The sequence below is a fragment of the Pan paniscus genome, chromosome 6, assembly GCF_029289425.2.
Source record: "Pan paniscus chromosome 6, NHGRI_mPanPan1-v2.0_pri, whole genome shotgun sequence".
NCBI lineage: Eukaryota > Metazoa > Chordata > Mammalia > Primates > Hominidae > Pan > Pan paniscus.
In genome coordinates, this window is record NC_073255.2 from 26,439,728 (window position 1) to 26,452,953 (window position 13,226).

General features: G+C 38.5%; 1 protein-coding gene across 1 annotated transcript in view; it reads left to right on the forward strand.

Moving 5' to 3' along the window:
- Positions 1 to 13,226, forward strand: part of DNAH11 (dynein axonemal heavy chain 11) — a 358,159-nt gene that overhangs the window by 32,471 nt on the left and 312,462 nt on the right. The window contains exons 9-11 of the mRNA XM_055115753.2: positions 6,387 to 6,503; positions 12,554 to 12,691; positions 13,002 to 13,126. Coding sequence (XP_054971728.1) covers positions 6,387 to 6,503; positions 12,554 to 12,691; positions 13,002 to 13,126 — 380 coding nt within the window. The remainder of the gene's footprint in view (positions 1 to 6,386; positions 6,504 to 12,553; positions 12,692 to 13,001; positions 13,127 to 13,226) is intronic.

A 13,226-nucleotide genomic window follows, 5' to 3' on the forward strand; every position in this document is an offset into this window, starting at 1 on the left:
TCTCAATTAAACAGATTTCATCTTTATTAGTCATACACAGCATTTTCATGTTTTGCCTGCCTATTATTCAAGATTAAATGAGTTATTTAGCAACCTTCCTTAGTAATTCTTTTGGAAAGGTAACATTTGTAAAAAGTTAGTCCCTTTCTTCTCACCCTATGGCCTTTTCTCTAGTCTTCCATTTTTCCTCCCCAAAGGCATCTCTATTAAAAATTTCTTATATGATGTTCCAGAGATATTTGGTGCATGCACTGGCATGTACATATATTTATTCCTTTGTTTTCTGCTTTTGCATTAATAGCATTTATACCTTGCTTTTATCCCTTACTATATTTTGGCAGTCATTCTGTGTCACTACAATAGCATTGCTCATCTTAAAACAACTGCACATTCCATCAGATTTATATACTAAAGTTTATCTTATTTATTTTAAAATGTCATTTAGTAGATATCGTTGTTTAAAATTTTAATGAGAAACTTCTGCTTCTGGAAAGAGGGAGATGTACTTTTCCCTACTGCTCCCAGTAAGTGCGACTAAAACACTGGCCATTATACAGTAGCATGGCTCACCTGTCACCGAGACTCCTCTAGATCTTGTTGCTGCTGAGTATCCTACCTGCCAGCGATGGAGATTGACTCTGAGGCTCCACCATGGTATTATCCCTTGAGGAGACCAAACAGCTGCTTGGCAGGAAGTTAATAACCCAAGAAGGACAGCAATTCATCTTGTACAGGATTGATACATATTCCAAGGTCGTGTCTTCCTTGCCTGCCTGAAAGGCCTCAGCAAGCACGGCGGCCACAAACAGCCCTTGAAAATGTCTATTGCAGGAAGCCCAGAAAGGAAGCACCAAGTTGGTTTAAGGGACTGTTCTTGGGGTTGTAGGGGAGAGGAGATAAAAGGAAGCCAAGATCTGAGATCCCAGAAGATCTTAATACTGACTCAAGACTCTCTTGAAAGATGTAAACTCTAATAGAGGGTATGGATAATATGTTTGATCCTTTCTAGGGCTTTAGCCAAGACCCTATCAAGCAAGTAAGTGGGAGATTGTGCTTATAAACAGCTCTTTTGAAGTAAGACAGATGTTCTCCTTGCTTCTCAGAATATTTTAGGCCAAAGCATTTTGTGGGCATAAATTAGCCTAATATCAGTGTCAATGCTGTATTTCAGCTTACTCGTGAAGACCTGGTCTTTGTGCTGTAAGCAATTAAGAAAGACAGAATTCTTAAGTGTATTTCAAGGAAATGTAAAAACAAAGTGTTCAATGCACACTTATGTATATATATTATGATGTTTATAACAAAAGTGTGAAAACATACATGGGAAAGATTGAAACTTACTTTGGGGTAGTGGTTTTCTGGGCAGGCAGGAAGAGAAATATGTGTATGTGTGTTACTACTTATTTCTGAAATAAAATAACAGTATCTGAGAAAAACAAAACAAAAAAAACACTGGCCATTGTATATAAAACGACATAAGAAGACTCTGAAAGGTGAAAAGAAAAAGGCAGAGTGGCTAAGGATATTGGGACTCAAGAAACAACAACGTGATGATGAGTTCCCTGGATTTTCCTGTTGCCTGAAGTAATCCAGACTTGGAGCTGAAAACACTGGCAACCAGGAAATGCCACTGGGCACAGACCAGAAAGAAGCCCAGTAAAAGCCTGATCTCTCCCTAGCCAAAGGCTCAAGAAGGAGAGAGCTTAACACAAAAGAAGATTTGTAAGCCATCATCTCTCCACTCTAGCCAAACACCACGGAAGAAACTGTGCCCCACCCCTCCCCTTGCCAGGAAAAGCTGAGTGGGGAGCCTAGACTTACACCCTGTCTGTCTGAAAATGCTCCAACTCCCACCCTTGCTGGGGTGATGTCAGAGATGACCACATAGGGAGCCATGATTTTCATCCCTGCTGGCCAGGAATGAACTTCATTCTCTGTGGTATCCAGAGACCATGTGGGAATCCTGGATTTCCTTCTTCACCCAGCCTGATGTTGGAGCAAACCTGATGGAGAGTCCAGACTATCACCCTGAGGCCAAGTGGTAACAAGGCCACCTGCACTTGTGGCAGCAGTAGAGCCCACATGGGGAACTGGAAGTCCCAACCCAGCGGTAACAAGGAGCCCCGCCCACCCTTGGGGGGTGAATAGATGCCGAGTGGAGAACCTGGACTTCTGTCTCTATTGTAATGAGGCTGGAGCAGCATCAGAGAAAGTCAGCAAAAACAAAAGGTTTAAATAAGAGTCAGAGTCTTATAACAATATGAAATTTCAGTAGAATATCAGTTAGTATACCGAGAACCAGGAAGATCTCAACTGAGTGAAAAAAAGACAATCAGTAGATGCCAATACCAAGATAATAGAGATTTTGGAATTACTTGAAAAAGATTTTAAAGTAGTGTATTAGTCCATTTTCACATTGCTACAAAGAACTACCTGAGACTGGATAATTTATGAAGAAAAGAGGTTTAATTGACTCACAGTTCCACAGACTTAACAGAAAGCATAACTGGGAGGCCTCAGGAAACTTACAGTCATGATGGAAGATGAAGGGGAAGCAAGGACCTTCTTCACATAGTGTTCAGAGAGAGAGCAAAGGGGGAAGTGCCACATACTTTTAAACCATCATATCTCATGAAAACTCACTGTCATGAGAACAACAAAGAGGAAATTCACCCTCCATGATCCCCTGTAAAATCAAAAACAAGTTAGTTATCCAAGATACAATGAAGGTACAGGTATTGGGTAAATGTTCCCCTTCCAAATGGGAGAAATTGGCCAAAACAGAGGGGCTACAGGCCCCGTGCAAGTCTGAAACCCACCAAGGCAGTCATTACATCTTAAAGCTCCAAAATTATCTCCTTTGACTCTATGTCTCACATCTAGGACACGCTGATGTAAGAGGTGGGCTTCCAAGGCCTTAGGCAGCTCCACCCCTGTGGCTCTGCAGGGTACAGCCCCCACAACTGCTTTCACCGGCTGATGTTGAGTGCCTGCAGCTTTTCCAGGTGTATGGATCTACCAGCTGTCAGTGGATCTCCCATTCTGGGGTCTGGAGGACAGTGACCCTCTTCTCACAGCTCCACTAGGCAGTACCCCAGTGGGGACTCTGTGTGGGGGCTCCAACCCCACACTGCCCTAGCAGAGGTTCTCCACGAGAGCTGTGCTCCTGCAGCTGACTTCTGCCTAGACATCCAGGTGTTTCCATACATTCTCTGAAATCTAGGTGGAGGTTCTCAAGGCTCAACTCTTGGCTTCTGTGTACCCACAGAAACATGTGCCAAACACAACTGCCTACCCAACGTCTCCACTGAGATATTTCATACACATCTCAAAATCACATTCAGATCTAAACCCCTGCCTATCCCTCCCCAAACCTACTCTTGCCTGTCTCTCCAACTCATTAAATGGGCTACTTAGTGAGAAACCTTTGAGTCATCTGTAATCTTGCTCATTTTCTCACAACAACCATCCAGTTCTTTCAGCTATGCCTTGAAAGTATTTCCAGGTGTTTTCTGTGACTTGGCTTATTGCACTTGCCTCCGAACTGCTCCCTCTTCCCCATCTTGGCTTTCTTAGTTTGTTCTCCACACGGCAGCCTGAGTGCCTTTTAGATACTAAGTCAAACCATGGCTTTTCTCTAATTACAACCCTTCAATAGCTTCTCATGATGCTAATAAAGGCAATTATGCAGTTTTCAGAATACAGCAACATTTTTATAATGATTTCTGAACAATACTAGCACATCATTTATTCTGTAATATGTATTTATTGAGAAACAGCTATGTCCTGGGAACTCCATTAAATGTTGGTACTGTAATTGTGAAAGAAAAATAAACCTGGCAGTTACACTCAAGAGATTAAAATCCAAGGGAGAATGTAGATAGGCAGTTATCATATGGGTGCCCGGTGCTGGGGTATGAAGAGTACAGAGTGCTCTGAGAACATTTACATAGGGCCCCTTTCCAGAGGAGGTGAAATGTAAACTGAGACCTGTAACATAAATAGAAATGAAGCAGGTGAGAAGTGGGTGAAGGAGAGAGACAATGTGATAAGGCTCTGTGGCTGGATCCGAGAGTGTGAAATTGGGAGAGATGGCAGAATAGTTAGGAGCAGTAAGTGGCATCCAGACCACATAGGGTCTTATGCAATAGATTATGCTAAGACCTTTGGACGTTATCCTAAGAAACTGACAATTCTGAATTAAGATTGTGAGTTAAAGGATTCTAAATAAGAAAGTGACATGATAAGATTTCTATTTTAAAAAAGATTATTTAGTCTGCCATTGGAGGATGAATCAGAGATAGGACTAGAGGCGAAGAGTAGTTAGAAAGTGATTAACAGATACCCAGATGAGCAATAATGGTGACCTGGACCAAGGGCATCCTGGAGATGGAGGATAGTAGAGAGACTCCAGAGGTAGTTAGAAGAGCACTTGACAGAGAAGTCAAGGAGGTTGCCCAAGTTTCTATTAGGGTGTATAAAAAGAAGAGCAGCTTTGTAGAGAAGATAACAAGTTCAGATTTGTACTTGAACAAATTAGGTATGAATTTTTTGTGGGACTTTCCAAGGGAGAGGTCCCACGTGCAGTTCTAAATTTGTTTTCAGGAATGAGTGAGTGAGAAGGGAGGGAGGTGACAGAGAGATATCAGGGAGGGAGACTAGCATATTTTTCTCTCCCTGAGATGTTTATTTCTAAATGTTCAGTTAATGTTTTGTGACCTTAAGCCGTATGTTCTCTATTACCATACTAAGAAGAGGGATGTTAGGCGTGTTAAAACTTGTTGGGAAGTTGTGTTTACTTTATTAGCCAACGAGCCTTGAATAAAGAGATTGCTTGGCTCTAATTCAGAAGTGGAAACTTCCTCTTGATGCTAAATATAACATTGTGGTGTATGACACATAGTGTCCTAGAACTTTGCTGTTACACTGCTTTTCAGCTTGTGTGAAATTCAGCATAAGGTGCCCTCTGTTTAGGTTGCTATAACAAAACACGATAAACTGGGTAGCTTATAAACAACAGAAATTTATTTTTCAGGGTTTCAGAGGCTGAGAAGTCCAAGAGCAAGGCTCCCGCAGGTTCAGTGTCTGGGGAGGGCTACATCCCAGTTCACAGATGGCACTTTCTAGCCATGTCCTTACTTGGTGGAAGGATGGAGGAGTCTCTCTCAGGCCTCTTTTATATGGGCACTGATCCCATTCATGAAGGTCCCACACTTATTACCTAGTCACCCCTGAAAGCACCACTTCTTGATACTATCGTATTGAGGGTTAGGATTTCACAATAAAATTTTGCAAGGACATAAAACATTCAGACTCCAGCAGGTATATTCCTTCAAAGAAACATAGCCTCTGGGATCAGGAGCCAGGTTGCCTGGCTTTAAATTCCAGCCCTGACATTTACCAGTGGTGTGATTTTAGGTGAATCATTTAACTTCTCTGAGTTTGTTTTGTCACCTATAATGCAGAAAAAATTATAACCTACATGAGATGTTGTAAGAGGTGAGTTAATCACGTGAAATATTTAGAACAGAATTACTCACGTGCTAACGGTCATTAATTCTATTACCGTTGTTATTATTGTTAATAGATTGAGGCTCAGTTTACAGAGGTGGCAAAGGCCTTCATTGTGAGAAATCTGTGGTGTGTGCTTAAGAGGCCTTTTGACTATAAAGCACCAAAATGTTTCTGAAATCCTGGGACTTCTTTACTGGAGACTCAACTCTGATGCTATGAAGATGATAGTTATTCTTTCACCGTTTCATTCTAACTATGGGAGTGGATAGTTATGTATCAGGAGGAAACTGAGGGATGCTAAACGCATGCTAGTAAGAAACTGGGAAAATGTAAGAGTATTTGTTTCTTCTGTATCACTAATGATATTTTCTTACCTGTGGATTTCAGTTCTCACCTGAAGAAATAGTGTTTCCATGTAGATTTACAACTCCATGAAAAAACAAACAAAAACCCTTCCTATTTAAACTTATAGATGGACTAAAGTTATAATGAGGATAGGTTCTTTTTTCTTTTCTGAAAAACTTCACTTTTTCATTTATAATCAAAATGAATTGGGAGTAGGAGGAGAGACTGAGGCTTCTATGTGAGTATGTGAGCCAAAGCACTGCTGTTGAGGCCTGGGCCACTGAAAAGAATCGGGAAAGCATAGGGGAACGGTGCTAAGCTTTCAGTGATTCTGTAAGGTGGCACTTGGACAGTCAGTCAGATATAGCTCTTTCTTCAACTTCCCTGGAATGCTGCTGTGAAAAATAAATTTACTCAGAGACAGAGAGTGAGCGAGAGAGAGCTAAAGTAAGGTCACGCTTGTGTGATTGCTATTTTCGCTGTTGGATTATTTCCAATACACTAATATTTCACTTTGAATTTTACAGGAGTTTGAAAGTGATTATGTGGCATTTAAGTCCAAAACTCTGGAATTTGACAGAAGGCTTGGGACAATTATTTGTGAAGCTTTCCTTAACTGCAATGGCTTAGAAGCTGCATTTAAGGTTAGTTCTGAAGAAGCTATCATAAAAAACGTTTTACTAATGAATAATATAGGCTGTTAGATGAAAGGGGTGAATTCTCATTCAGGTAGAGTATTAACTAGGTTAACTAGTCATATTCCCTTCAAATTCAGCTCACTGAATAATAAACTTTGAATAGTGTACTAATGAATAATGACACTTTGGATAAGATTATTTTAGGACATTTAGTTACTGTTCTTTTCTTGCATTCACAGTGTTTTAGCTCTCATTATCTTCACAGCAAATTTGGCCTGGCCAATGAAATATTGATTCAAAATTAAGTCACAGTGAAAAGTGAAAAATACCTTAATTCAGGAATTTCTTTTATTTACCATTGTTTAGATTGTTAGATTCATCTGCCTATTTTATTATTCTGACTGAAACAAATAGCAATTTATATACTGTATTTACCCAGGCATAAGACATCATTGATTATCAGACACACCACTATTTTGTGTAACAATAAAAAATGCTGCCAAATAATTATGATTTCATTGACTGCATAATGTATTTCAGTCACAGAGATTTTGAAACATAAAAGTATGCTTGTCACAGAATTGATGAAATACAGTTAAGAGTTATATAAAAGAAAAGCATCTCAATAGTGTCCCCAGATGAAAAGCTTATAATATGAGGAATAGGAACACCATGTAAAACTTGCTTGACAAAGAAAAAAATCACAAATCAAGTATAAATTAATAATTAGATAACGTCCCAAAAAAGGGATGGAGGGTTCAATATCAGAAGAAAAAGAGCTAAGAAATCATGGGTATAATTAATTGAGAATGGCAGTGCCAAACAATATAGCAGACACAGATTTTTAAAAGATTTTTTTGATTTTGACCTTCTAATGAATTGGCTAGTCAGTGGAGAAGACACCAGCGTTCTCTGGCCCCAGTCAAGCATTTTAACATAAAGAATTCATGAGGATCTGGATAGGAAGAATCAATATCATGAAAATGGCCATACTGCTCAAAGTAATTTATAGATTAAATGCTATCCCCATCAAGCTACCACTGACTTTCTTCACAGAATTAGAAAAACTACTTTAAATTTCATATGGAACTGAAAAAGAGCATGTATAGCCAAGACAATCCTAAGCAAAAAGAACAAAGCTGGAGGCATCATGCTACCTGACTTGAAACTACACTACAAGGCTACAGTAACCAAAACAGTATAGTACTGGTACCAAAACAGATATGTAGACCAATGGAACAGAACAGAGGCCTCAGAAATAATGCCACACATTTACAACCATGTGATCTTTGCCAAACCTGACAAAAACAAGCAATGGGGAAAGGATTCCCTATTTAATAAATGGTATTGGGAAAACTGGCTTGCCATATGCAGAAAACTGAAACTGGACCTCTTCCTTACACCTTATAGAAAAATTAAGATGGATTAAAGACTTACATGTAAGACCTAAAACCATAATACCCCTAGAAGAAATCCCAGGCAATACCATTCTGGACATAGGCATGGGCAAAGACTTCATGACTAAAACACCAAAAGGAATTGCAACAAAAGCCAAAATTGACAAATGGTATCTAATTAAACTAAAATGCGTCTCCACAGCAAAAGAAACTATCATCAGAGTGAACAGGCAACCTACAGAATGGGAGAATATTTTTGCAATCTATCCAGCTGACAAAGGTCTAATATCCAGAATCTACAAGGAACTTAAACAAATTTACAAGAAAAAAACAACCCCATCAAAAAGTGGGCGAAAGATATGAACAGACACTTCTCAAAAAGAGACATTTATGTGGCCAAGAAACATGAGAAAAAGCTCATCATCACTGGTCATTAGAGAAATGCAAATCAAAACCGTAATGACATACCACCTCATGCCAGTTAGAATGGCGATCATTAAAAAGTCAGGAAACAACAGATGCTAGAGGGAATGTGGAGAAATAGGAATGCTTTTACACTGTTGGTGGGAGTGCAAATTAGTTCAACCATTGTGGAAGACAGTGTGGTGATTCCTCAAGGATCTAGAACCAGAAATACCATTTGACCTGGCAATACCATTACTGGGTATATACCCAAAGGATTATAAGTCATTCTTCTATAAAGACACATGCACACATATGTTTATTGCAGCACTGTTCACAATAGCAAAGACTTGGAACCAACCCAAATGCCCATCAATGATAGACTGGATAAAGAAAATGTGGCACATATACACCATGGAATACTATGCAGCCATAAAGAAGAATGAGTTCATGTCCTTTGCAGGGACATGGATGAAGCTGGAAACCAACATTCTCAGCAAACTAACACAGGAACAGAAAACCAAACACTGCATGTTCTCACTCATAAGTGGGAGTTAAACAGTGAGAACACATGGACACAGTGAGGGGAACATCACACACCAGGGGATGTCGGGGAGTGGGGGGCTAGGGGAGAGGTAGCATTAGGAGAAATACCCAATGTAGATGATGGGTTGATAGGTGCAGCAAACCACCATGGCACATGTATACCTATGTAATAAACCTGCACGTTGTGCACATGTATCCCAGAACTTAAAGTATTAAAAAAAAGAAAGAAGTCATGAGGATCAAATAGTTCTTTGTTTTATAAGAACTCTTCAATGAAACTCAGGTGCCAGCCGTCAGCCGAAATGTACAGCCTGTTATAAAATGACCTGTAATCTCATCTCTTAGGTATAATTACTATTATATTTAATACTGCCACTATTTTTTCTTTGTCTAGATATGCATACATGTTTCTCTTTGACAAAAATGACATTATATTTTAATCCTCTACTGTAATCTTAACAAAGAGTCATAAAATTTTTTCTTGCCTTTATGACAGAATTCAAGTATTACTTTTTAAAATGTGTGATAGTCTATCATATTCTTTGCTACTGGAACTAGTTTTCTTCCATGCTTTTACAAATAACTAAAAAAAATGTAGAGTGAAATCTCAATTACAGAGGCTCCTGCCATTTTCAATTCAAGTCTCTCTTTTTCACAACCATTAGTATGAATTCTGTTATAGTACCTGTCAGTTAATGTTTTTTCTAAACAATTTAATCTCTTAGGTAAAAGGTTTTTTTCTTTAACTTTTCACATATTTGACCTGTTTACTGAACATATAAGATGAGATCCTACTGTCATAAGCTTGGCGGGGGTGTGGCATCATCTTACAGCTTCTGTGTAGATTGCCTTCCATGGTGACTTGTACAAAGTGGCGTTTAATAAGTACTTGAGGCTAGGTGGACTGACTGGTAGTTCAAGTAATGAAATAACATGCTGATGAGGGTAAACTGCTGCAAGTGTAATGGCAGAGGAAAAAATTACAAGGCTGTGTACTTAGAAAAATATTGCATCCATAGGGATAGAATGATGAGCTCTGACCATTTACTGTTGGTCCCTGGGAAAAAATATTTATAGATGGTTCTCTGAAGACGACTATTCCAGTACCTGCTATTGTCAAAGACATGGCCAGGAAGGGCACCGGAACTGAGCGCTATTCTACTCTAGTATAAAAGTATAGTACTTTAAAATCTGAAGTGCTGGTGCTCACCAAAAACCAAAACCAAATACTACTGAATGGCTCTCTAAAATTTACATGAAGGTAAACCAAAGTGTGTAAAAAAAATTGTCTAGAAAGGACTTCAGCTTTGAAAAGTATTAAAATGTGAAGTGTATATGGTTTAGGTGGCCACGGATTTTTTAAAATCTTTGAAAGAGGCGCACCTAGGAAAAATATAAATATGTACTACACCAAACAATGGCAATGGTGTTATGAAAAACTGTATTATGCAATGAAAGAGAAGTGGAGCAAAATTAAGGCAAACCTTGCAGATCTCAGATGTGATATTTAGAAAGAGAAGCATGTGGTGGGAATTACTCTTTAGTCTTGAAGTCAATGTGAAAGAAAACATCTCTCCTCTTCATAAAATAGCTTTTAGTTTTACTGTGAACAAAGAAGCAAGAGCTTGAAATGACCTTTACTCTCCTCCTGGAGGGTGATTTTTATACATTTTGCATGACAAACAATTACAATAATGTATACTGCCTAAAACATTGAGACTTTTCCTACTACTTTTTGGCTTTACAACCTCGCCTCAGAGTATTTTCTCTATGTATTTTCTCTTGAAAACTTGGAGTTAAGGACCGCTAAGCTGGTGGGCAAGATGTGATGTAGCTAGGAAGCTTCTGGTATTCTTTCCATTGTGGTCAATATGATAAGTGTTTAAAAAATAATGTTGTGAAATAAATACACTTATCATTTCTTGTTGGAATATACTTTTTTGTTAAATACATAAGGCAATGTTTACTTTAGAATTTTTATTTGAAACCCAAACTTAACAAAACAATGGCTGTGGGAAGAAAGTTAATCATTTACATTTTGCTAGGTAGCCCTGAGTAGTAGATTTAAAAATATTTAGCAGTTTCTACTGTAGTTATAATTGATGTTACCAGAAAAAGTCAGAATGTGTTTGTCTAAATTGATCCCTAAGGTATAGTTATAGTTACATTTTAGTTTCTATAATTTTTTCATTGTAATTTTATTTTCAGTGAATGTAGTTTATGGAAATATTTGCAAATTTTTATTATGAAGCTGTTTTTTAAGTGAAACAAGTTTTAGGGAATACCTATTATTTCCTTAAGAAAAAGAACAAAGCCCCCTCCTTTGCCATATTGCTAAACAAGGCGTGACCTTGGATACAGTTTATCTACCACTGTAAATATACTTAGTTATTTTGAGATGTCTTCTTTCAGAGAAAATACCTATATGACAGGCTTAATAACTAACATATTATAAAGCCCACACAGAATGATCAGATAACAAAATGACATAACTTTCAATGGCGTATTAGCTGATGAGAAGCTACACACTGAAGCACAAACCCGAATGCTAGACTGCCTGGTTTCAAATCCCAGCTCCGCCACTAGCTGTTACGAATTTGGGAAAATCATTCCCTCCTTATAACTCAGTTTCCTCACCTGGAGTGTGTAATAATAACAGCACTTTTAAGGCCCTTAACATATAGTTCCTGGGACATAGCACTATAGAAACATTAGTTATATACAAATAAATGTTTTGGTTACATCATTTTGCTTGCAAGGAAAGAGCTATTTTATGCTAGCACACAGAAGAATCCACATTGGGTAGTAAACAAGACAAGAGACTAATGGGAATCCAAAATCAGACTCACTGGATAACTAAGCCTTGTGAACACCGGCAGTGAAGGTAAGTTTGAAATCTAGGGGGCTCCATTGACTGAGCAAGAGGAGTTTGTGAGACTCGACTCCTGCTTTGCTGGTCATGTGATCCTGTTCAGTCTGTGTGTCTGCTTTCTCCTGTCCCACTATCAGTTGACTTCCTCTGCTTGCTGGTAGTTTCTGCTCACTGATAATTTTAGCCAGCATGGATTCAGCCAGGCCCTGACTGTGAGAAAGAATCTTACTAGCTCAAAGCATTGATTTGAGCCAGGACATTCATGTTAAAGGAGTCATCCACCTGTGGAGTGGTTGTCCTTGTAACAGTCACCACGGTAGCCCCAGGACACTGTTGGGGGTGGCTGGGTCGTGTGGATGTACCAGCGGCCATAGGCATGCAGTCATGGTGACTGGCACATCTGGTATAATTATTCATGCTGTGACCTAGAGGGCCTCAATATGGATATATGGATATTTATATCTAAAGACTACATATGTAGGAGGGAAGAACAATAACAAGTACGTGAATCTTGTTTCTATTCTTATATCTGCAAAGCATCTTCTAAAATGTTACCTGGAACCCAACAGGAAATAGTATTAGCTGTGAACGGAAATTGCAGACAGACAGTGGTTCCTTTCTGCTGAGAAAGGGAAATTATTTTACATCTAGAATTGGTTTATTGGATGTACAGAAATTTTAGGGAGATGCAAAAATACATTTTACATTTTGAAGCATCACAGGATGCTTTTAAGATTCTAAACTTTAGTCATGTAAGAGGTTTGAAGGGGAACATTATGAGCTGAGTGTTTGTTAAAAACTCATAGTGCTTAATGTTGCCTTCACTTTGATTTTTATAGCTTTTGACCATATTTGGAAATTTTCTAGAGAAGCCAGTTGTCATGGAAATTTTCAGCCTACATTACAGCACACTAGTGCATATGTTTAATACAGAGCTGGATGTGTGTAAGCAATTGTATAATGAACACATGAAACAGGTAAGTGGTGGATAAGGTTGGACACATTTACAATATCATTTAGGTGGATAATGACCATCAACTAGAACTCTATGTGATTATATCTAAAGATTAGATATAGGCACTACATTTTTGTGCTTTTATTTAACTGGTTTCCTCATGGAGATGGTAAACTTGCTTTAGGACTGTAACTCTTCTAGTAATCAAGTGATTAAACACATATGTTTTATACTACTGTAAAAATACCAAAATGAAAAATTGCTTACAAGGTTGGAAACCATTCTGACTAAATGTTCCCTTTCTTCCTCTTCACCAAAATATCAACTTGCAGATTGAATGTGGTCATGTAGTTCTTAACAAGAACATGCCATTTACCTCAGGAAATATGAAATGGGCCCAGCAGGTTCTCCAACGACTTCAAATGTTTTGGTCAAACTTTGCATCTCTCCGTTATCTGTAAGTAGTTAAGCTTAGGTCATGGCAAGTTATTCTAATGGTACTGGTGACATTTTATATAAGAGAGTGAGCTGTTCATATTAGCACTTAGGAAGCCATT